Source organism: Aquarana catesbeiana, linkage group LG03 (genome assembly GCF_042186555.1).
Source record: "Aquarana catesbeiana isolate 2022-GZ linkage group LG03, ASM4218655v1, whole genome shotgun sequence".
Lineage (NCBI taxonomy): Eukaryota > Metazoa > Chordata > Amphibia > Anura > Ranidae > Aquarana > Aquarana catesbeiana.
This window is the reverse complement of record NC_133326.1, coordinates 441,222,853-441,249,083: the sequence shown is the minus strand read 5'-3', so window position 1 is coordinate 441,249,083 and position 26,231 is coordinate 441,222,853. Positions and strand designations below refer to the sequence as shown.

Sequence of the window (26,231 nt, the reverse complement as noted above, 5' to 3'; positions counted from 1 at the left end):
TTAAAAATATGACGGTAGAAACATTTCCCTTAGTCCTGGAAAATCTGTTAACCACAGAAGACCTACCGAAGACGCTTTCAGTTTCTTATAAGGAGTTGTTTAAGATAACACCGAAGCCAGTAAAAAAATGTAGAGAGCATTGGGAAGCTGAGGTACCAGATATTCAAGGCGAGGATTGGGACGATATGTGGACGCACCCGTTTCAACATTTAATAGCAGCTAGAGATAAACTAATTCATTTTAAATTCTTGCACAGGATTTATTATACACCAGCTAGGCTGGCTTCAATCTACCCAACGGTGCAAGCGGAATGTTGGAGATGCTCCTTCGCTCCAGCAGCGGCTGAACATATATTATGGAGCTGCCCTCAGATCAAACAGTATTGGTCTGGGGTCACCTCTTGTATATCGGAGGTTTTGATGACTCCGATTCCAATGACGGTAAAGGTGTGTCTCTTGGGACTGGTTGAGGAGGTGGTCCCTTCATGAGCTCATAGAACACTTCTCACCATACTCTTGTTCTATGGAAGAAAGGCAATTCTGTTGCAGTGGCATAGACCGGGGGCTCCCGATCTGTGCTTCTGGAAGAGACTGGTTAATGCTATGATGCCCTATTACAAGGCAACATATCTATCCAGAGGTTGCGGAAAGAAATTTGATAGAGTTTGGCAGTCTTGGTACAACTCTGAGTTAACGGTTGGATAAAAACAATATATGAGGGTAAGATGATGTGAAGCCCTTTGTGTAGGCCCAGGGCCTTGCTCCAAATTCTGGTCATGGACTGTGGAGGGCATGGCAGCTACAATCTGATTGTTTCATGGTGAACTGGGGGAAAGAGAACTGAGCAATGGGGGTTGGTAATGGGAGGGGGGGTGGGGGGTGGGGGTGTCTTTGTAATTACTATAGGTAGTCAGGATACTGTTAGTTAGACAGTATACATCTTGGCCATGTTGGCCTATCCTAGCTCAGAAAGCTGAGTTAAGTATATTTTTTTTGTTTGTGTTGTAAAAAAACAAAAAAAAACAAAAAAAAAACCCAAAAACAATAAAAAGAAATTTATAAAAAAATAATATAGGACTGAATTTATTTTGTCACACTGTCACTGGTGACAAGGGGTTTAATAATTTTTGGTTGCACTTTTGTTCATTGTTCAATCTTAAGTACATCCTGTGAATGAGGCCTAAGTGTACATCTATGTGAAGGGCCATGTTTGCAGGCAATCCCATTCAGCTGCTGGTCCCAATTTGAGAGCCGTGCAGGTGTGTGTCCCCAAAAAGCAAAATGTCTAAATTCAGGGACGGCTGTCAAATTGGGACCAGCCGCTGTTTCCCAACAGACATGGGAATGCCTGCTTGCGAATGCACAAACACCTGTGGAACTGATGCCGGTGTTCTATCGGATAGTGCCCGCTAGCGAGAAGGGCCTGGGATGTACTGCACACATGCGCCGTACGGAACAGCACAACAGCTGATTTTATGATCAGCTGTTGAGACGGCGCCTGCGCACAACAGCCGACGGAAGAAATTTTTCTGTCAGATTGTGCCTGGCGCTGGCGAGGCGTGTCGGTGAGGGGCGGATTTTGTACATGTTGGGGGCGGATTTTTAAATGATGGGCAGTGCTGCAAAGATGGGGCGGATTTTGCAAAGATGACCAGTGCTGCAAAACAAATTTTATTCTGCTATTTTTCCTGGACGCTTGCGGGGCGTGCCCATCTTTTAAAAATCCGCACCCAACATGAACAAATCCGCTCCTCACCGACATGAGGCATCATTTAAAAATCCGCCCCCATCTTTGCAGCACTGCCCATAATTTTACAATCCACCCCCAACATGTACAAATCCGCCCCTCACCGACATGAACACGCCTCGGCAGCACGAGGCACTATCTGACAATCTGAAAAATTTCTTCCGTCAGTTATTGTACGCAGGTGCCGTCAACAGCTGATCGTAAAATCAGCTGTTGTGCTGTTCCGTACGGCGCATGCACAATACATCCCGGGCACTTCTAGATAGCGGGCACTATCCGACAGAACACCGGCAAACATGGCTCTTTGCATGGATGTACGCTCAAGTACACTTAGGTAAATGAAGCCTTATGTGCCGTCATTTACAGTGTTTTTATACTATACCATATAATTTTTTGCATTACTTTATATAAGTGATAGGAATTTATATTGTTTAGATCGCACTGGGTATTTTGTTTTTAATCTTACAATTATCAAAGGGGGAAATATAATCTAAAACCATACATGCAAGTAGGTTTTTGTGTTTATTAGTACAGAGTTCTAAGGTTTTTAATTTTGAAAATATAATCTAGCCGATTTACAGTTCTGATAGGGACTACGAGGCAGCAAGTTATTTTTTATACCCAGTTCTGGTATATGGAGATTAAAACATTTGTGAATTCCCAGATCTGGTGGTCTGGCATGACACTTCAAATGCAGCCAGTCTAAGGGCCCTTTCAGATCAGTTTTTGATGCATTCCCAATGACTTACAATGGAAGGTGCTTTTGCAAAACAACCATAGATGCAGCATGCAGGACTTTTCAAAGCACGGCACACCTGCAGTGTGAAGCGTTCCATAAGATTTAAAGGGATACATTTTTTTTCTTCATGCATTTCTTTTCTGCTTTTGAAACCCCGAAAGCGCATAAAAAAAACTGAGAAACGTGAGAAACGACCATAAGCCTAGGTTCACACAATTCAGCTGAACTCGCACGATTTCATACCAGCATGTCAGTCAGACTTCGTGAGTGATTTCAGAGACATCTGTGCAGGGTTTCTGCACGGATGTCTATTGAAATCGCCCCCAAAGTCACGAAAAGTAGTGCAGGAACTACTTTTTGGAATCGGTGCGGCACCCCAAAGTCGCACCGATTTGCAAGGGGCCTTAGTCGGCAATTGCCGCCGATTTGGCATGCGATTTGACATGTCAAATCATCCCAATGTGAACGTTGGCTTAAGCTAGCCATACACTGGTTCAGCAGGAACTGGCCAAATTCCAACCAGTGTTTGACAGAAGACAACTCCTGTTAAAGGGACATGCCGGAAAACTTTTTAGGATCAGAAGCTACAGGGTGAAAAGCCGATTCCTCCATCCACCTCACTTGTGTGCAAAGATAGAGAAATAGATACCAAACACGTCACGATTTATAATTGCACGCACTCGTGGAATGGCGACAAACTACGGTATCTAAAAATCTCCATAGGCGACGCTTTAAACTTTTTTTTTACGGTTACCAGGTTAGAGTTACGGAGGAGATCTAGTGCTAGAATTATTGCTTTCGCTCTGACGATTGCGGCGATACCTCACATGTGTGATTTGAACACCGTTTACATATGCGGGCGCGACTTCCGTATGCGTTTTCTTTGCTGCACAAGCTCACAGGGAAGGGGGCGCTTTAAAAAAATATATTTTTTTCTTATTTATTTCATTTATTTTTATATTAATAAATTGTGTTTAAAAAAATAAATAAAAAATTGATCACTTTTATTGCTGTCACAAGGAATGTAATCATCCCTTGTGACAGTAATATTAACAGGTACTCTTTATGGAGGGATCGGGGGTCTAAAATACCCCCAATCCCTCCCTTGCACTTCAAAGTATTCAGATCGCCGTTTCCGGCGATTCTGAACACTGTATATTTTTTTTAAAACCGGCACCATTGGCAGTCGAGTAAACGGGAAGTGACATCATGACGTCACTTCTGTGTTTATGTAAATTCAGGAGACTGGAACAAAGCCATTTTCGGTTTTGTTCCAGTCTATGTCAAAATTAGGAAGTGGTGCTGCTCCTGTAATAAATATGAGTTGGTGCAGGAAAGCTCTCCACTTTGGTATACAGGTCCTAATATGGAATCAGAAAATTAGTCTAAATACCAGCAGCGATGAAAACGGCATCATACTTTTAGACACTAACTTAAACTGAGCCCCGAGTCTTTTTTTTTTTTTTAAATAGCAAACGTGTTATACTTATCTGCTCTGAACAGTGGTTTTGCACGGAGCATTCCAGATCCTTCTCTTCTTGGGTCTCTTGCTGGCGCTCCTAGCCCCTCTTTCCTGCTGAGTGCCCCCACAGCAAGCAGCTTGCTATGGGGGCACCCAAACCGAGCTGCTGTGTGTCCTGCCCCCTCTCTCTCTCTTCATTGGCTCACTGACTGACAGCAGTGGGAGCCAATAGCAGCCGCTGCTGTCTCAGCCAATGAGGAGGGAAAGTCCTAATCCATAGAATGCATTAAGGTAAAAAACCTTCTGCCTTTAGAACTACTTTAAGGAGCATGCAGGTACTACCATTCAGTGCCTTACTTTTGACAAGTGAGTCTGTCGAGCCACTGATTAGAGCTCTGGAGGTAAGATATGAGATAAGTGCATTTGTTGAGTGGATAGAGGTAGATTTGGTGTAGTCAGGTTTGCGAAGTGTATTGTGGTGAATGAAGCAGATTTCTGATGCACATGTGTACAGTTGAAAAAAAAACAAACTTTAGAAAAATGGTGGCAGACATTTTATGGAGAAACGTTAACAGCAAGAGCCCATTGTCTACTGCCATTTTGTGTAAGGCATATGCAAATCCTTGCGTAGGCAGGAAGGTGAGAATGAGCTTTGTCCCTCAGGTGATTGGGCGAGGGGTACTCCCAGCGACAGGCATAAATTATTGGAAGCCCTTCAGTATCAGGCACTGCTTGTCAGCAGGACACTTTCTGTAAAATACATGTTAAAGCAATGCACATAGAGGGCCCTTTTTTGCGTTTATTTGACCACATTAGGAACATAAGATGCATGCACTAGTGCCAAAGAAAGATGAAACACCACCGTTTAGCTCAAGGCAGGGCCTGGCTGCCATGGCAACATGCAAAGATTTGCATATTAAGGCTATGGACATTATTAAAGTGAACTTGTGCTTTTCTCATAAAAGGCAAAGGAAAACATTAATTTAAAACCAACTCCCACACAGCAAATTATCCTTCACGTTGCTTACCCACTGCTTGGTTCACCACTGAGGATAGATGAACCAGCAAGTACAGATTATGATAACAGGTGTGCAAGTAAAATATGGCAACTCTTGTGCTATTCATAGCTTTATAGATTCTTCTAATCTGTATGTTGTCCTGTATTTTCATAGTACTCACCACATGCTGTTCAACATCAGAACATACTACACTTCTGCCTCCAACTTGGACCTCTATTGGCTTGTTCAATATTCTTCGTGCTAGAGCTTCCATGGCCCTTGGGAATGTAGCAGAGAACATAACAGTTTGACGATCTGGTCGAACGTTGTCAATGATTCTCATGACCTGAAAAAAATTGGATAAATATGTTACAAGTTGAAAATGTTATGTTTTATAGAATTGGTAGCACATAAGGTAGTTTAATCTTACAGATTTTTGATCTTAAAAAGTAGAACCCCAGATAATTAAAACAAACACCATTTAATACAGCTATGTATTAAAAATGTGATTTTTGGTTTACCTGTAAAATCCTTCTCTTGCAGGACACCACAGGACACAGAGCCCCTTTATACTCATTATGAATAGGTGTATGCGGCCACCTTCAGGTTATTGGACACTGGCAAAAAAACAAGACAGGAAGTCGTCATTTTTTTGTAGCAAGCCATAAACCACAAAGGAGGGACGGGGTATCTGTGTCCTGTAATGAACTCCAAAAAAATTATTTTACAGGTAAATCAAATATCCCATTTTATTTATCGTACATCTCAGGACACAGAACACCTTTGTATTCAACATACATTTCGGATGTCCCAAAGCACAGAACAAGAACGGTAGGGCAACAAACCAACAGGCCCCTATAAAACCAAAACATGTTAGAATCACGTGCAGTAGTCTTCAAAGGTTATCACTCTCAGCGACTCTAATAACCACCTGGTAAAAACTTTGTAAAAAGTATGAACCAAAGTCCAAGTAGTGACTTTACAAACTTTGAGCTACCGAAACCGGATGTCAAATAGCCCACCGAAAACTGTGAACCATGCCCTTAAAACTGTAAGCCTGCGAAAAATTCTGGGCCATAAAGGAAGCACAAAAAAGTAAAACATCAGAAAGGGTTTCAAAAACCTCTCTGTGTCCAAACATTATGACGTGATGCATAATAGGGATCCTTCCAACACCCTTTATTTGGGGATAGACAAATATAGACCCCACTGGAGATGCAGTTCTATGGTGAGGGAGATTTCGAAACAAGAAATGGCTTGGGTATATAGACTGAGAACATGTGTCCCTTATGGCCCAACGATGTTGACATCAATGCATTTATTAATAACTCATAGGGGATTTTATATTTTTAATTTTATAAATGTGTTTGTAAATTTTAATTTGAGTCTCGGACTGCTTGTAGATTTTTTTTGCCCTATTTTAGAAATTCATGCTTGTGCTGTTTTTTCTAATGGGTAGGAGTTTAAACAAAATGTTTTTGTATGTTGTAAGTTTCATATGTTTGATACCTAGAATGGACTCAATGGTGGTTTTTGAACCATCCACTAGGTGTCACTGTTGGGAGCAACCATTTGGTGACAACTTGCTATAAAATCTTACTACTTCTGGGTAAATACCTTTACAGTTTTTGGGAAGTGTCTGGTTTATTTTTTAATTTAGCGTTGTTATGAAAGACATATAGGAATTTTTCTAGAATCCTTTTTTTAATTTATAAGTGTGGGAGGGTGAGGTATGACTATTGGCTTTCAACTAATACAAGCTCTTAAAACTAGGATTTTTCGGTGGAGGAATTCTTGTTAATGGATCTAGTCCCAACGAGGTATAGTTAAGACACTATATATGACAAACTGTCAGGTGTCTTGCGAGTTCGTTGACTACATTTAATGTCCATCACAAATTTCCTTTTTCAGAGAAAGGATTTCATAATGAGGCTTGGTATGGTTTTTAATATGGCCGACCGAGGCTCAGATCAAGGCCCGGCCATCTGTGTGTTGTAAGATATGCATATATTCCGACTGAGGCTTGGTTGTTTGTGCAGCGTATAAAGTGTGGTGACTCAGCGTGCCGCCTGTGCCCCTGGTCAACGTCATCCTATGACGAAATGCGTAGGACGTCACCAATCCCACACAGGCACTAGAAGTACGGGTTTGTTTTGTGTACTGGCCTAAACACTGGAAACAAAAGGCGCATGTTATTAGCGGCAGCTGTAAGTGCATTATTTTATATTCAAATAAACCATATAAGAATTTTACACTATGTGGAGCATTTTGGGTTTTTTTGTGAAATCCTTATAATCGAATACGGTGGCCAAGGGGTGGTCCTGTGTAGGAGACCATCTGGACCATACATACGCATATTATCCCTTATAATGAGGGATCAATTGGAGCAGGTAAGCGAGCCTTTCAGCTGTTGGGGGCACTGATGTTTTTTTTGATCACTATGGTGGTGGACGGTGCAGATTGACATGAGGATTTAACATATCGCATAACTTATGGACTGTTTTTAGAATATTTGAATCATTCTCATTTGTATAATATGATTGATTAGCGCAACCTATATGTTTTTTATAAAAAAAAAAAAAAGTCTGACTGACAAATCACAGCAGTTGACTACAGGAAACACCTGAAAGCATGAACCAATCAGTGACGTGTGAAGAACTATTTTTCCTAGTGTCAACAGTTTAAAGTGACTGTAAAGTCTTTTTTTTTCAATAAAAATAATGTTATACTTACCTGCTCTTTGCAGTTGGTTTTGCACAGAGCAGCCTGGATCCTCCTCTTCTCTGGTCACTCTTTGCTGCTCCTGGCCACTCCCTCCTGTGGAGTGCCCCCCCCCCCCAGCAAGCAGCTTGCTGTGTGGGCACCCGAGCCGAGTCACAGCTCTGTGTGTCCATTCTCTCATGATTAGCTGACTGACTTTGATCGACAGCAGTGGTAGCCAATGCTCAGGCAAGTATTAGAGGGTGCTGGGGCAGCTGCTGTACACAGAAGGCTTTTTATCTTAATGCATTAAGATAAAAACCTTCTGCCCTTACAACTCCTATAAGATAGAAAAACAGCAACAGCATTCCATCTCAACCAGGACATTAAGAAACCATCCTAGGTAAAAATGACAGCCGAGGCCAAAAAACAAAACAAAAAAAAAAAAACATCACCTAGCAACAGTGGACTACCAGGAACACACAGGAAAGAACAGCCAAATTCCGGAACTCTGTGAGCTGAAGTAACAGCAACCAGAAATATAACCTACCCAGTCATAAGAACTAAAAAAAATATGCTGGATGGGTTCAGAGTTCTGCACTATAGAATATGCAAAGCTGAGGTGCCAGTGAGTCAACAGAACCCTGGAACAAAAGGAAAGTGAAGAAATCGGTTTCTGAAAACTGGATTTTTGTACTCACCGTAAGAACATCCTTTTCTCACAAATGGGTTTGATGCCACCACGTTCAGAAGCAGGACATTAGGTATAACAAACTAAAAGCATGCCTAAGGGGTGGCCCTCTGTAGTAACTAAACCCCTCATCTGCAACTCAGAATTCAGTTAGTAGCCAGCAGTACAAAGACGATAACACCAAACAGTCAAAGACGACAAGGTGGGTGCTGTGTCCTTCAGTAAAATCCTTTTCTCAAAGTTTATTGAGCACAAAAATGCAACTTTCTGAATCGATTATTGATTGAGACATCCCAAAGCAGTTCCAGAAGGACAGAAAGAAAGGCATGGCCCATAACAAAACAGAAACTGAACACAGCTCAAACTGCCACCTGCAAGACTTTTTGATTGAAGCTGACATTCGCAGAAGCAGCCACATCATCAACCTTGTAAAACTCGGTAAATATGTAACAGACATCCAATTAGCTGTCTTGCAACCCCACGCATTGTTCGGCGGGTTACAAATGCTCCCAAAACACCCTATGCACATTTGACGATTTTTTTTAGTTATGAGCAAGGCCTAATGTGCTGGCGCTTTTATGGTGTCTTACCATAGACTTGAATGGAAGGAGTCAAGATGCTTTAACGCCTTTCAAACTTGACATGTAACTTCATTGTTAAAGCACAGCAACACTTTGTTTTGAGAATGTAAACAGCTCTGTATGCTGTCCATATCAAATGCAGACTGCTTTAATAGGCGTTTGAGGAGCGTTAAAAATGTGGCTCAAATGGCTGCTTTTAATGCTAGTGTGAACAGGGCCTAAAGGAAGCAGAATGATGAAAAGCACTGGTAGAATGTGCAGTAATTGGAAATGGAGCCTCGTAGACCGCGTGAGCATAGGCCTGGATCACTGACCCACTTGAAAATAGTAGAAAACAAGGCAGCCTGTCCTTGTCTAAGGCCCTCCGGAACGAGCATCAGACTTTGGAATAGATGCTATGGCCGAGAGATAAGCCCTATTAGCTCTGACCACATCCAAACAATGGAGAGCCGCTTCTCTCAGATAAAAAGGAATGACAACACAAGAAAGGTAAAGACTATATCCTCATTAAAGGTAAAAGGCCAACACCACCTTAGGTAGGAAGGACAGCGTGGGGCAAAGAAACTCTAGGCTGCGTTGCACAAGTATTGTTTAACACAAGCTCAAAACAGTACAACATAAGCGGGGGGAGACCTGCTCTATAGCCAAGCCTTGGTGTCAGTCAGGGTGTCTGAGACCATAGCTGAAGCCAGGACCGGACGGGATCAAGGCTCCAGAGGCCGCATATAGCAAGCTCGCCATACTTTGAGGGGCCTTAAAAAGATGGGGCTTCCTCCGAAGGTTCAATAGTAGCCTTGTTTAGACAGGAAATAGGCGGATCCACCACATGGTAAAGTGTTTAACACACTATAGTGCCTTGCAAAAGTATTCACCCCCAATGTTTTTTTAATTTGAATTATATGTGATGGATCAGAACACAATAGTCTAAGTTGGTGAAGTAAAATTAGAAAAATATATACATAAAACTATTTTTCAGAAATAAAAAAATTATAATTGGCATGGGCGTATGTATTCACCCCCTTTGTTATAAAGCCCATAAAAAGCTCTGGTGCAACCAATTACCTTCAGAAGTCACATAATTAGTGAAATGATGTCCATTTGTGTGTAATCTAAGTGTCACATGATCTGTCATTACATATACATACCTTTTTGAAAGGCCCCAGAGGCTGCAATACCTAAGCAAGAGCCACCACTAACCAAACACTGCCATGAAGACCAAGGAACTCTCCAAACAAGTAAGGGACAATGTTGTTGAGAAGTACAAGTCAGGGTTAGGTTATAAAAAAAAATATCCAAAACTTTGATGATCCCTAGGACCACCATTAAATCTATCATAACCAAATGGAAAGAACATGGCACAACAGCAAACCTGGCAAGAGATGGCCGCACACCAAAACTCATGGACCAGGCAAGGAGGGCATTAATCAAAGAGGCAGCACAGAGATCTAAGGTAACCTTGGAGGAACTCAATTTTAGTCATACATTTAGGCCAAAATGTATTCGGCCACATGTCTTTAGTAAAAAAAAATGTCAATAAGTGTATATTTATTGGTCTGCGCAAAAGTTATAGCGCCTACAAACTAGGGTACATTTTCTGGAATTTACACAGCCTTTAATTTATGACTGCCCATGTCATTTCTTGAGGTGCTAAAATGGCAGGGCAGTACAAAACCCCCACAAATGACCCCATTTTGGAAAGTAGACACCCCAAGGAAATTGCTGAGAGGCATGTTGAGCCCATTGAATATTCATTTTTTTTGTTCCAAGTGATTAAATAATGACAAAAAAAAAAAATTACAAAAAGTTGTCACTAAATGATATATTGCTCACACAGGCCATGGGCATATGTGGAATTGCACCCCAAAATATATTCAGCTGCTTCTCCTGAGTACGGGGATACCACATGTGTGGGACTTTTTGGGAGCCTAGCCGCGTTCGGGGCCCCGAAAACCAATCACTGCCTTCAGGATTTCTAAGGGCGTAAATTTTTGATTTTACTCCTCACTACCTATCACAGTTTTGAAGGCCATAAAATGCCCAGATGGCATAACCCCCCCCCCAAATGACCCCATTTTGGAAAGTAGACACCCCAAGCTATTTGCTTTGAGGCATGTTGAGTCCATGGAATATTTTATATTTTGACACAAGTTGCGGGAAAGTGACAAATTTTTTTTTTTTTTTTGCACAAAGTTGTCACTAAATGATATATTGCTCACACAGGCCATGGGCATATGTGGAATTGCACCCCAAAACACATTTAGCTGCTTCTCCTGAGTATGGGGATACCACATGTGTGGGACTTTTTAGGAGCCTAGCCGCGTACGGGGCCCCGAAAACCAATCACCGCCTTCAGGATTTCTAAGGGTGTAAATTTTTGATTTCACTCTTCACTGCCTATCACAGTTTCGGAGGCCATGGAATGCCCAGGTGGCACAACCCCCCCCCCAAATGACCCCATTTTGGAAAGTAGACACCCCAAGCTATTTGCTGAGAGGCATGGTGAGTATTTTGCAGCTCCCATTTGTTTTTGAAAATGAAGAAAGACAAAAACTTTGTGACAAAAAGTGAGGTCTGCAAAATACTCAGTTTACCTCTCAGCAAATAGCTTGGGGTGTCTACTTTCCAAAATGGGGTCATTGGGGGGGGGGGGGGGGGGTTGCCACCTGGGCATTCCATGGCCTCCGAAACTGTGATAGGCAGTGAAGAGTGAAATCAAAAATTTACGCCCTTAGAAAGCCTGAAGGCGGTGCTTGGTTTTCAGGGTCCCGTGCTCGGCTAGGCTCCCAAAAGGTCCCACACATGTGGTATCCCCATACTCAAGAGAAGCAACAGAATGTATTTTGGGGTGTAATTTCACATATTCCCATGGCATGTTTGAGCAATATATCATTTAGTGACAACTTTGTGCAAAAAAAAAAAAAAAAATTTGTCTCTTTCCCGCAACTTGTGTCACAATATAAAATATTCCATGGACTCGACAGGCCTCTCAGCAAATAGCTTGGGTGTCTACTTTCCAAAATGGGGTCATTTGGGGGGGGGGTTTGAACTGTCCTGGCATTTTATGCACAACATTTAGAAGCTTATGTCACACATCACCCACTCTTCTAACCACTTGAAGACAAAGCCCTTTCTGAAAATTACTTTGAACCCCCAAACATTATATATTTTTTTAAAGCAAATGCCCTACAGATTAAAATGGTGGGTGTTTCATTTTTTTTCCCCACACAGTATTTGCGCAGCGATTTTTCAAACGCATTTTTTTCGGGAAAAAACACACTTTTTTAAATTTTAATGCACTAAAACACACTATATTGCCTAAATGTTTGATGAAATAAAAAAAGATGATCTTAGGCCGAGTACATGGATACCAAACATGACATGCTTTAAAACTGCGCACAAACGTGCAGTGGCAACAAAATTAATACATTTTTTAAAAGCCTTTAAAAGCCTTAACAGGTTACCACTTTAAATTTACAGAGGAGGTCTACTGCTAAAATTACTGCCCTCGATCTGACCTTCGTGGTGATACCTCACATACATGGTGCAATTGCTGTTTACATTTGACGCTAGGCCGACGCTTGCGCTCGCCTTAGCGCGAGAGCAGGGGGGACAGGGGTGCTTTTTTTTTGCTTTTTTATCTTATTTTTAAACTGTTCCTTTCATTTTTTTTTTATTTTAAATCATTTTTATTGTTATCTCAGGGAATGTAAATATCCCCTATGATAGCAATAGGTAGTGACAGGTACTCTTTTTTGAAAAAATTGGGGTCTATTAGACCCTAGATTTCTCCTCTGCCCTCAAAGCATCTGACCACACCAAGAGTCATAAAGTGCTCGTAGCTTCCGGTTTCTTAGGCCATAGAGATGTTTGGAGCCACTCTGGTCTCTGATCAGCTCTATGGTCAGCTGGCTGAATCACCGGCTGCATTCTCAGGTTCCCTGTTGAGAGAGGAGAGCCATAGAAAAACACGGAAGACGGTAGGGGAGCGGCATTCCCTGCTTGTAAAAGCAGTCTAGAGGCTAATTAGCCGCTAGGATTGCTTTTACATGAAAGCCGACCACTGGCTGAAAAGAATGATACCAAGATGATACCTAAACCTGCAGGCATCATTCTGGTATAACCACTCAAAGTCGTGAATGGCGTACCGGAAGACAAAAAAATGGTTAACAATAAAGCACAGTAAACGGTAAAGTATAAAAAATTGCATACCTGAAAAGCAAACGTGATAAAACATAATAACAATAAAACATTGCAGAATAGAATACAGTAAAAAAGAGCAGAACAATAGAGAGAGAATAGAGAGAGAGAGAACAATAAAACAACTATTTTTTTATTTTATATTTTTGTTTGGTTTTTTTTTACACTTTTTTTTGTAACTAACTTTTATAACTGTAACCGGTTCCAGGTTCGGGTCTCTCAAAATGCGATGGCATCTTGGGAGACCCTGTGAAAGTGTGCCTAGTCTGTGCAATGCTGTACCCTACGCTAATACTCAACTAGTGAATGGTAGCTTTCAAAACATTCACCAATGCAAAGACCAGGATTGTCAGGACAGGAGGGACAATAATAGCGGGTGTCACGCCTATATCTGCGCCTGCTGCAGACACAACATCTTTTTTGCGGGGGTTCGTTGGGTAGGGGTACTCGGGAGGACATAAAGAAAATGCCTCTCATGCAATTGCCCCGACTGCAATTGGTTGGGGATGTGAATGGGGGAAGTACGGGCGCTGCAGAAGCGGTGGGTTCCCAATTAGGATTGGCGAATGCAGCAGGAAAGGCATTATGGGCATGACGGGCCTGTGTTTGTCTTTTTGGTGGCAGCGGGACACTACTTGTGCTTGCCACCTCGCCAGCTTGAACTGCACTTATGGGACTCGCCACGTCACCAAGTGTTACAGCAGTGCTGGTTTGACTATGACCGGAGTGTACTAGGCCGCTGGCGCTTGCCAGTTGACCAAAACGCTACCAAAAAAACTGTTAACGATCGCAGGGATCAGGCCTGACTCTGCGAACGCTGCAGTTATGCGTTTAGTGTTTTGTAAGTGACAGTGATCAATCAATACTGCACTTGGGTGGGCTGGGCTGGGCGGAGGGGCAAAACGCAGGTGCTAGCAGGTATCTGGGCTGATCCCAATAACCCTGCGTTTTTGGAAACCCCAAACTGCTGGGGACGCTAGTATAGATCTGATCAGATCAGATATTGATCTGTTCAGATACTATACCACTAAGGGAGGCGTATGCTGCGTGCGTGGGTGTTAGCGGTACTGGCGCTAATCTGACGCTGCCTGGGGCGACGCATATCACCGCCGGGTGATCAGGGGGCGAAACCTTTATTCGGGGTCCGCGGGAAGGCAATCACGTACCAGGTACGTGATTTTGCCTGCCCGTGCCATTATGCAGACGTATATCTGCGTGAGGCGGTCGGCAAGTGGTTATTGAAGAACAGTCTGTTATATTTGTAAGTCATCCGTCATTCTTAGGGTTTCCCGCTGTGATAAAGGTAAGATGTCAATTCTTTCTCGTGCCAACTTCGCTGCTGGCAATTCCCTGTCACTTTCACAAGAGAAGGGATCCACTGTGAGACCCCGGAAGTAAAGATTGGGGTAGTTCTGCATTTAAAAATTGGCAGACAGCGCTTGATAGCTGGTCTATGTGCCAAAGCAATTTCATATGCGAAACAAACTTGCATGGCCTGAAAAGGTGTCCAAGGAAGGAAAAGAGGCCTCAAAGAGTTGGCAGGCTTAAGAAAAGGGCTCCGCTTGGGAGAAGGTTCCGTGTTTTTTGCCACTTGCCCACCGTAACTTGGAGGGAATTCCTACATCCACACACGTGAGGTGAATGCATGATTTCTGTTTGTTGGCTGACTAAAAAAAAAAAAAAAAAACAATGCAATCTGCGTGTAACCAGTTTAAATGGGCAATATATTGAGCTTCATAAAAAATATTATATATATATATATATATATATATATATATATATATATATATATATATATATATATATATATATATATCTTTTCATAGGATACAAATGAGAGAAAACTAGTGATGTGTAAAAATTAAGTATATATTTTTTTAAACTTAAAAGTAGTCTTGAAATCAGGCACTGGTTTTCCTGAAAAAGTTGGTGGCTGCAAATATCGGTCTCAAAATGTTAGGTTTAGAAGTCAAAATGCTTTGAAGAAATCATGAATTGATGTGGTTAGGATGAGTGAATACATTGCTACAATGCTTTTTGCTTGGCTTTTTTGTTCATGTCTTGATGTTTACCTGTGGTTCAAAGCCCATGTCAAACATTCGGTCTGCTTCATCAAGAACAACGTAAGTAGCCCGTCGAAAATTGGTTACTCGACCTATATTTTGGAAAATCACAAAGAAGATAAGGGAAGGCTTGTTATAAAAGAGCTATATCAGTGACAAGTGACAAGTGTGAAAAGTGGTTTAAATAAATTAGTAAAACAAAGTGTTTAAACCTAGCATAACAAACTTAATTTTGCTAGGTAAACCTCATATGGCCTCATAGGCCCTCTGATATCTGGCTGTCTTGTGCCTACTCTTGCGTACCATCTCGTGGCTACATAATTCAGCCCTCTCCAAGCACACATCATAAAACTAAGACTGAGGTGGAGCCTGGAGCCACGTTAGGCATTTTATGACAGCAGTCACCTAGGAAAGAACATATTAGAGATTACAGCGCATGTGTGGAAGGCAGAAAGCTCACACTATGTGTCCCAGATTCAGCAAACACACTTTGCCCACTGGCTGCCCTACTGAACAATTTTCAGAAGTAGTAAAAAGTCAATTTAATAAAGTCTTTAATATTTAATCCTTTGTAATCAAAAGTCAGACCAGCCAAAGATGCATGCTCAGGTGAACGACGGCAAGTGCAATTACCACATTAACTCTTAAAACTCATAGGGAAACCTGGAACAAACACCTCATTTGGGATCTTGGCTCTACTTCCTTGCGACGTCTGTCTCCTTACACTGGCTGGAGTTCTCTCCTGGAATCTAGGAAGATCCAAGTACCTGATATTACAATGGATTGTGCTGTAATATTGGAGGCGAGAGATGGTATTTTCCCTCAAGAATCCCTTTGAGTTTTGAGAAACCAGTGGGATCAGGAACCTGCCAGCATTCACCCAAAACTGAGTAATTAGTTCAATACAAACAGACCCTTTAAAAAAAACTAAAATTAAAGTCTGTTTTTCTTGTGTACTGCAAACCCATATTTAAATTTATACTAATCTGGGTGCTTTAAAACAGTAAGTTTTGCATATCTCATTTTTTTCATTTTCAAAGCTTTCCCATGCCCAGCAAAAAAAATCTGTCAATTTCCCGAAGATGCAGCTAAAGACTGCTGAAGTACGTGTTGCCGAGCTGTAGTTGTGACAGAGCAGGGAGTATGTCAGGCTGCTCCAAAAAGACTGATGCTTTCATACAGAGCATAACGGAATTGAGCTGAAATCTCTGGACAGACTCCGCTTGGGATAGCATGCAAAACAAAAACAAATTGCCATTTAAAAAACTTACTTTAAAGCATTCTGACTTCATCGGTATGAATTTTTCTTTACTTAAAATTGGGCTCTAGGTAGAATGATCAAAACAAATACGTGCTGTAAGAAATCAGTTATGGGTCTTGATATGCCTCAAATAGCAGCAGTGTAATTAAAACTCAGATCTAGTCTTTAGGAACACGGTAGAAGGAAAAATAGCTCAAAAAGAGTGTTCAATTACACTACGACAACACAAGTAAACCATTGACACTGTATTTGGCTTTTGTACTGTGGCGAAAAGGTTTACATATTTTTTGACATAACATAATTTTACAATTCAACCATTCAAACTGGGCCGTAGCCAAATGCAAGGTTCAGCAAACCTGATTGGCCTCAGCATGCCTGCCTTAAGCTCTGGCAATCAACAGGCACAAGATCAAAATGTATCTTGCTGTTAGAACAGCTCCACTCTACCAGACATCGATGGCTGGAAAGGAGCAACAGAATTATGTGTATTATGATTTTTTTCATCAAGCTTGCCACAACAAATAATGAAATATAGCATTTGTAAGGGGAATGAATACATGTCATTGTTGTTCATACCATATTATTATGCTTTTAGTCATCATGTGGAAAAATACCATATCACCTTAAAAGCCTTACCATAATTAAAATTTTTTGATTTTTTAAAACTGCATCCTCACAAAATGGCAGAATAAACCTACCTCAGAAGAGAGAAGTCTTGGAAATCCAGTTCTATATATCTTGCACGGATATATTTTTTCCCACAGAAGTTAAACAATGTAACAGTTTAGTAAGTTTTTTTTCATGGTACAAAGACTGATAAAAATAGACAAGTTCAGCATGCAAAACAAACATAAAAACAAGGCAGAAAACCTCAACGTTCAATTGTAATAGCAAGGTTTTTTTTTTTTAGCCACTATGAACTGTATAGCTATTTCAGAAAAAGTTTGCAAAATGTTTCAGAACACACTCTTCTCAAATGGCGTCAAAAGCCATATTAAACCAACTGCTTGCAGAGCTTATCTAGGTCTCAGTCCTTTGTAATAACGCACATAGCAGGCTCTCTTGAGGTGCACAGCTTAGATGTTTGTCCTAAAGTGTTTGCTATTCTTCCGTTACCAGTTTTTTTTCATAAGGTGTGTTAACTGATTTGTTGTTAAAATGTTTTTACAGTTCTATAACTATTTGCAGTGTTTCAATGTGGCATACAAGTTTAACATTTTACAAATCTCTGCTCGAAAATTATTTCGGTAAAGAAAGGATGAACCTATTCAGTCTTGCAAATCAAGTATGTTGAAACAAAATGTAATAATGCATGTAATAATGCAAAAAGTTGAGAGCTTGTCAAAGTAGATAATACTACTGTAAGTTCTTATGCCTTTCTTTCCTACAAGCTGAGACTCTGCACTAAATCCACTGGGAATTAATTAACCAAGACTAAAGAAAAAATTGTAGTAAAGTTTGTGAATCTGCCAGAATTTTCCAGTTCACTGCACGATGGTTACTAAAATTGTAATCTAACCGCCATATTAAAAGAGTCTTATTTTAAAAAACACGCATTTTAAATTGCCACAGTTAAAAAAAAAACAGATGGTTTAAACAGCAAAAAGCACTGATAGAAGGGGAAAAAAATGTTACGTTACTAAGGAAGAACTGGACCTGAAATGTCCCTACTATTTACCTCTTGCATACAAAAAAAACAAAGATTAAAGAAAAAAAGGCAGTACCTAGTGCCAGAGTATATCCCATATGGAAGAGGCAACATTTTTTCATTCACTCCTCCTCTCACATTCTCCCCTCAATTTAATATTGAGTGTCTATACACATACTGTATGTATACACACACACGGGGTACTTTTGCTTTCTGGAGCCAAGGAATCTACTTCACGAGCTGGTTTTACTAGCTGTGCTACATGGAAAAAATGTGGGTTACCAGAGCTTCTTCAGAATTTTGCATAAAAAGAGACATTTTAGCCGTCGAGAAGGCTACAGTGAAGGGGACCACATGCTCCCCCATACCTAGAAGCAATGGGTATTTTGAGGCAGGCTGTGACTGAGGGAGGAGAAACAGAAGATCACTGGTAAAGGTAAGCATCAGTGGGTCTGGCCAGGGCAAGGAGGTGGTCACATGCTCCCCCATACACCAAAACACTGAGATAAAGCTAGAGGTGGTGAGGAATATCTGGAGAGGTGAATATCAAGTGGGTTCGGAGGAATAGAAAGGAGCCTTTTTACAAACACTGTCACTTTACCCTCATGAGCAAATAAACGGCATCTGTTTAAACCATTTGTTCAAAGATAGGGAAAAGTAAATTGTGTGTTGTTGCGTTTTATTTACAGTGACCGCTTTGATCATATTTTAGCAGCCAAATATTCAGAACAACAATGTTGACGTTTTCCCAACCAGTCAGATCATGTTTAGCAGACAGTTGTCACAGTGTTTGGGTCAAACCTGTGTACCCTTTGTATGGACTGCTTTTAATAAGGTTTGCGTTATTTCAATCAAAGCGAAGCCTCGCCACTACAAAATTTGGGTTTTTAACACTGCAGTGCAGTGTTCTTACAGTGCCTTGAAAGTATTCATACCCCTTGACATTTTCCATACCTTGTCATGTTACAACCAAAAATGTAAATCTATTTTATTGGTATTTTATGTGATGGACCAACACAAAGTGGCACATAATTGTAAAGTGTGGCGTGCATTTGTATTCAGCTCCCTTTACTCTGATACCCCAAACTAAAATCTAGTGGAAACATTTGCCTTCAGAAGTCACCGAATTAGTAAATAGAGTCCACCTGTGTGTAATTTAATCTCAGTATAAATACAGCTGTTCTGTGAAGCCCTTGGAGGTTTGTTAGAGAACCTTAGTAAACAAACAGCATCATGAAGGGCAAGGAACACACCAAGAAATAAAGTTAAGGAGAAGTTTCAAGCAGGGTTGAGGCTTAGAAAAATATCCCAAGCTTTGAACATCTCAGGGAGCCCTGTTCAATCCACTATCCTAAAATGGAAAGAGTATGGCACAACTGCAAACCTACCAAGACATGGCTGTCCACCTAAACTGACAGGCAGGGCAAGGAGAGGATTAATCAGAGAAGCTGCCAAAAGGCTCAAGGTAAACCTGGAGGAGCTGCAAAGATCCGCAGCTCAGATGGGCGAATCTGTCAACAAGACAACTATTAGTCATGCACTAATCTGGCCTTTATGGAAGAGTGGCATGAAGAAAGCCATAAGTCATCCCGTTTGCGAGAAGCCATGTGGGGGACACATCGAACATGTAGAAGAAGGTGCTCTGCACATCACCTTAAACACAACATCCCCACCGTGAAACACGATAGTGGCAGCATCATGTTGTGGGGATGCTTTTCTTCAGCAGGGTCAAGGAAGCTGGTCAGAGTTGATGGGAAGATGGACGGAACCAAATACAGGGCAATCTTAGAAGAAACCCTGTTAGAGTCCAGACCTAAATCCATTTGAGAATCTGTGGCAAGACTTGATAATTGCTATTGACAGACGCTCTACATCCAATCAGACAGAGCTTGAGCTATTTTGCAAAGAAGGATGGGCAAAAAATTTCACTCTAGATGTGCAAAGCTGGTAGAGACATATCCAAAAAGACTTGCAGCTATAATTGTAGCGAAAGGTGGTTCTACAAAGTATTGACTCAGGGGGGCTGAATACAAATGCACGCCACACTTTTCAGATATTTGTAAAAAAAAAAAAAAATTGAAAACCATTTATCATTTTCTTTCCACTTCACAATTAAGTGTCACTTTGTGTTGGTCTATCACATAAAATCCCAATTAAATACATTTACATTTTTGGTTGCAATATGACAAAAATGTAGAAAATTTAAAGGGGTATGAATACTCTTTCAAGGCACCGTATAAGTTTGTGAATGCTAAAATATGCCTTTTGGAAGAGACCAAACTTTCATTTGGGCAACTTTTGAAATGGTGGCTCACAGAGAAAACAAAGCTTGCCATTACAATAACTGTACGAAGAAATACATACCGCATTAAAGGAAATTAAATAAACTCACCATTGTTAGCAGCTAACATGTCAATCATGCGGCCTGGGGTACAAACTATTATCTCGGCGCCTCGTTTTAATTCAGCAATCTATAGGCGGGGAAAAAAAAAAAAAAAAAAGCTCAGCAAAAGCACATTAATTAACGTGAACTAGATCTGCTCGATTGTTAAATAATCGCGACCTCGATTCAACTCCCCTCACGATCCTAATTCTGCATTTCCACGATTCAAGTAACAAGTGCAGAGCCATCTGCAAGGACTATAGTTACATAGTTAGGTTGAAAAAAGTTCAACCAAAAAAATAAACACACCATACACCATATACCCAATCCTATACCCACAGGAAGGCATAAAACTCAAGCAAAAGCATGATCCAATTTGCTACAGCAGGGGAAAAAAATTCCTTCCTGATCCCCCCCCAAGAGGTGATCGAATATTTCCTGGATCAACTTTACCTACATATGTTAGTACCCAGTTATATTATATACACCTAGGAAAGAATCCAGACCCTTTTTTAAAACAATCTACTAAGCTAGCCAGAACCACCTCTGGAGGGAGTCTATTCCACATTTTCAATATTATATATGCAGCGCTAATGGATAGGATACATGGAGGCCCTATCTAAAGGGGACCTCCATAAATCCTATAGTGGATGACAGGCATAACCTATAAAAATAAAACAGTGCTCAGTATTAACATAGTGTGAACTTATGTCATATATTACTTTTTTACACCTTGAACATGTCGAAAGTATATAGATGGATGTGAATACTCACAATATTCATATACAAGTATCGAAATTAATACTAAATATAAATATAAAGTAAACAGAGTGACACGCTTATACATTGATATGATTGAAACATAATGTCCATTGCATAAGTGCCCTCGGCACATATAAAAAAAGTCCCATATCCACAATAGAATAAGTGTGCTTTAATGTGCAATGTATAGTGAAAAATGTGAAGCCCAGGGAGCCTTTGATCCACACATACATGATTAAGAGTGGGGTTTGCCTCTGCACCATTATTAAATTGTCTGACCAACTGCTGGGAGAGTGATTTCCCAACTAGTGAAGTGTCATCAGGCAAGTTTGTTCAACTTATATGGCTGTGATGTGTGTGCACCTTTATTAGACCCCTTGACTGCCATCTTGTGGACATACAATCTCCCTGCATGCTTTTCAACGCAGATGTAAGATGAGTACACTATTCGTGGGTTGTAGAGAAGATCCATGCTTGTATGTAAAGCTGACGGTCCATCATAAAGGTTTTTGAGGTGACGGTGGAAGTCGAGTGTTCCTTTCAAATCGGTGTATGGAGAGTCCTGTGGAGATCGGTTGTGAAGATACCTTTTACTAGGTGTTTATTCACCAGTGCCTGTTTAAATCCATTATATATGCCAATTGGGTCCACGCGTTCTGGTAAGCCTCTTCAAATCTTGTTGGTGGTGATAGCCCTCACAGTGGTGACTCCTGCTTACATTTGTTGGCTCAATCAACCCTCCTGTTTTGGATCATTATCCTGGTGATTTGCCTACCACAACATCATGGACTTTTTTCACTATATATTGCACATTCAAGCACACTTATTCTATTGTCAATAGGAGACTTTTTTTAAATGTGCCGAGGGCACTTATGCATTAGACATTAGGTTTCAAATCATATCACTGTATAAGCATGTCACTCTGTTTACTTTATATGCATTTTTTATGAAGGTGATAAGTATTCAATTTTGATATTCGTATATGAATATAAAAAACCTTTAAGCAAAATAAAATTTAGTTCATCCGGCGCTTCTGGAAAGATGATCTATGATAGAATTTAGCAGCTGCTATAATGATACTCATTCAAAGAGGGGTGTTCATTTGTTGTCTCGTTTATCACAAACCATAAGGAAACAGAGAAGGAATCCTCATAACGTAAAACGTTTTTTTATTTTTTTTTTTTAAGAACAATCCCCCCTTTTAAGAAATATGCTTACATCAAATAAAAAATAAAACAGCCCATCAATACCCATCTGCAGCCTGGTCAATGCCCATCTGCAGCCTCACCTCAGATTACTGCTGCCTCGGAGGGGGCAGGGAGGTGGGCGGGACGAGCGCCTGTCAGAGTACATACAGCGGGAATCTCCTGTTTACGCGGCGGCCTCTTTAATACAAAGTCCCGCCTCCTGGACCGGCTTCTATGATAGACAGAACACTGGTCCAATGCCGGCCCAGGGGACGGGACTTCCTATTACAGAGGCCGCTGAGTAAACAGGAGATTCTCACTGCATGTAAATCGGACGGTGCTCATCCCTCCCACCTCCCCGTTCCCTCCTAGGCAGCCCAAATTGCAGTATCGGCGTAGAACACGCACAACACTATTTGCACCAGATTTTCAGGGTGAAAAAGTGCAGTTATATGCCAACACAGTACTTTCTATTGCAACAGAATTTTGGCAGTATGCTAGCCCTCTAATGCAAAATCCAGCAGGTGTTTCTAACTGAAACCCAGAATTTCTGATTACTTCAAATTGCTCTTTAATGGAATAAAAATATGTAAAAATACTTTATTGTTCATAGCCTGGGCACAGGTGCACTTTATGACCTTCACACCAGCGTTTAACCTTTTCTAGTCAAAGCACCCCTTAAAATTATGCACAAACTTGAGGCACCCTATTCTAAAATGTAAAAAACAAAACTAAATAGTTTTAAATATTGCACCAACATCCACACACGTAGGACACCCAATATTACAGATGACTTCCAAAGAAAACTTAATTTTACACACTGGTATTGACTAGTATTACAACATTTCTAAAGCTGTCCATACATTATACATTTTTCTTATTCAATTTCCTTTAGATTAACCTTCAACTATGTAGCGCAAGGGCTTGCCAGACTGCATACAAATTGAAAGCGTTTAGGTTTAACCTTCCATTATATGGTTTTGGTAAATCTACAAGAAAATTGAATAATGTATGGCCATCCATATTCCTAATTTTTTTTCTCCCCTACTCAAATAACATGACCCCAGGGCTGACAGAGTAGGAAACAAACAAGGATGCTGTGCAGGTGTTTGATGCCCTCCTTATCAACTGATGTGAGTAGTTGTTAGGGCACTGGCAGCTGGCCTGCACAGTGGCCGAAGTTGTAACATTTCACAATGAAATGGCTTTTTCAAAAATGTGCCTAGGCACCCTGGTTAAAAAAGGCTGCTGTACACAGCACCCAGACTCTTCTACTACAAAGCCATGCTGTTGTCATACATTCAGTATGTGGTTTAGCATTGCCCTTCTGAAATATGCAAGGTCTTCCGTGAAAGTTGTCTCGATGGGAGCATATGCTGCTCTAAAAACATCAATAAATCTTTCAGCAGTGATGGTTCCCTTCTACATCTGCAAGCTGACAATTTCATACGCACCAATTCAACCCCACACCATCAGAGTTGCAGGCTTTTGAACTGAGAGCTGATAACAAGCCAGAACGTCCCCTCTTCCCATTTAGTCCGGAGGACGTGGCGCCCAAGGTTGCCAAAAGGAAATTGGAAATGTTAATTTCATCTGACCACAAAACAGTTTTCCACTTTGAAACAGACCATTTTAAATAAGATTTGGTACAGAGCAGAAGGCAGCATTTCTGGATCATGTTCAGATATAGCTGCTTCTTTGCATGAGAGAGCTTTAACTTGCATTTTTGGATGGCATGGCAAACTGGCCACAGACACCGAATTTTGGAAGTATTCCAGAGCCCATGGAGTAACGTCCATCACAGAAACATGCCCGTTTTTAATACAGTGGGAAGCAGAGGGGGGGGGATTATTGCGGTGCCAAGGATAAATCAATACAACATGAATAAAAAATTTTAAATTTTATTACAATTGATTAAAAAGGGTTCATAAATAACAAAGGTTCATAAATAACACATATATTGAGGGAGCATAATACAGTGTCTTGTTGACCAAAAGAGATGGTGGTAAGTTACAACAGCAGGTCAATACATCCCTACTAGTTTCGCCAAGGCATTGGCTTCATCGGGGGAGTAGAACATGACATAAAACAGTTGTTGCTCCTAAAAACCCAACGGGGCAAGGAGAATGCGGTCCACTGTCAAGGAGACAGCCACCCCACACTGCCACAGTATGGCTGTAGGGGGCTAAGAGTAAAGCCTCATAAAAGTAAAGTACAAAATTTAGCGTCATATACACAGGGCGCTGTGGAGACCGATGGTATATGGTTAATCCTTAGGGAGCGGGTGTGGTGATGAATTGATAAAGATTAACCTGGAATCTGGAATCAAACAGATACAGTCCAGGGCTACTGCAGGCTTACACAGGAGGTATTAGTAAAAAGATATTTGCACAAATATCCTGCATACACCTGCAAGACACTCCAACAGAGCAGCGCCCCGATATGTCAGACCATCGGTCTCCACAGCACCCCATGTTTGTGACACTAAATTTTGTATTTTGCTTTTATGAGGCTTTGCCCTTAGCCCCCTACAGTCATAATGTGGCAATGTGGGGTGGCTGTCTCCTTGACAGTGGACCGCATTCTCCTTGCCCTGTTGGGTTTTCAGGAGCAACAACCGCTTTATGTCATGTTCTACTCCTATGATGAAGCCAATGCCTTGGCGAAACTAGTAGCGATGTATTGACCTGCTGTTGTAACTTACCACCATCTCTTTTGGTCAACAAGACACTGTATTATGCTCCCTCAATATATGTGTTATTTATGAACCTTTTTTAATCAATTGTAATAAAATGTAATAATTTTTATTCATATGTATTGATTTATCCTTGGCACCGCAATAATCCCCTCCTCTCTGCTCCCCACTGTATTTAATAATTGGGATGAGGTGCCTTATCTATTAAGGACATACCAACCACTCTCTCTTTTTTTATGCCCATTTTTAATGCAGTACCATTTGAGGGCCTTCAATATTGTGTTTCAGCTTTGTCCCTTGCGCACATAGGATTCCTCCATATTCTCTGAATCTTTTGTTATTAGGTACTTTAGAGAATATACAGTTGATACGATTTACATACCCTGGCAGAATTTATGATTTCATGGCCATTTTTCAGAGAAAATGAACAAAAACTTTTCTTTCACTCATGGTTAGTGTTTGGCTGAAGCCATTTATTACCAATCAACTGTTTACTCTCTTTAAATTATAATGGCAACAGAAACTAGCCAAATGACACTGATCAACAGTTTACATACCCCAGTTGTTAATACCGTGTATTGTCCCCTTTAACATCAATGACAGCTTGAAGTCTTTTGTGGTATTTGTGGATAAGGCTCTTTACCTACTCAGATGGTAAAGCTGCCCATTCTGCAAAAAGCCTCCAGTTCGTGTAAATTCTTGGGCTGTCTTGCATGGACTGCACGTATGAGATCTCCCCAGAGTAGCTCAATGATATTGAGGTCAGGAGACTGAGATGGCCACTCCAGAACCTGCACTTTATTCTGCTGTAGCCAATGACAGGTCGACTTAGCATTGTGTTTGGGATCATTGTCATGTTGAAATGTCCAAGTACGTCCCATGCGTATCTTCCTGGCTGATGAATGCAAATGTTCCTCTAGTATTTTTTGATAACATACTGCATTCATCTTGCAATCAATTTTGAACAAATTTCCTGTGCCTTTGTAGCTCACACTTCCCCAAAACATCAGCAATCCACTTCCATGTTTCACAGTAGGAATGGTGTACCTTTCATCATAGGCCTTGTTGACTCCTCTCCAAATGTAGCGTTTATGGTTGTGGCCATAAAGCTCAATTTT

At 40.9% G+C, this 26,231-nt stretch overlaps 1 protein-coding gene across 1 annotated transcript in view; it reads right to left on the bottom strand.

The window, feature by feature from the left end:
* Positions 1-26,231, bottom strand: part of DDX46 (DEAD-box helicase 46) — a 380,459-nt gene that overhangs the window by 182,989 nt on the left and 171,239 nt on the right. Inside the window, exons 12-14 of the mRNA XM_073620805.1 lie at positions 20,479-20,557; positions 15,187-15,269; positions 5,127-5,291 (exon numbers count right to left, since the gene is read on the bottom strand). Coding sequence (XP_073476906.1) covers positions 5,127-5,291; positions 15,187-15,269; positions 20,479-20,557 — 327 coding nt within the window. The remainder of the gene's footprint in view (positions 1-5,126; positions 5,292-15,186; positions 15,270-20,478; positions 20,558-26,231) is intronic.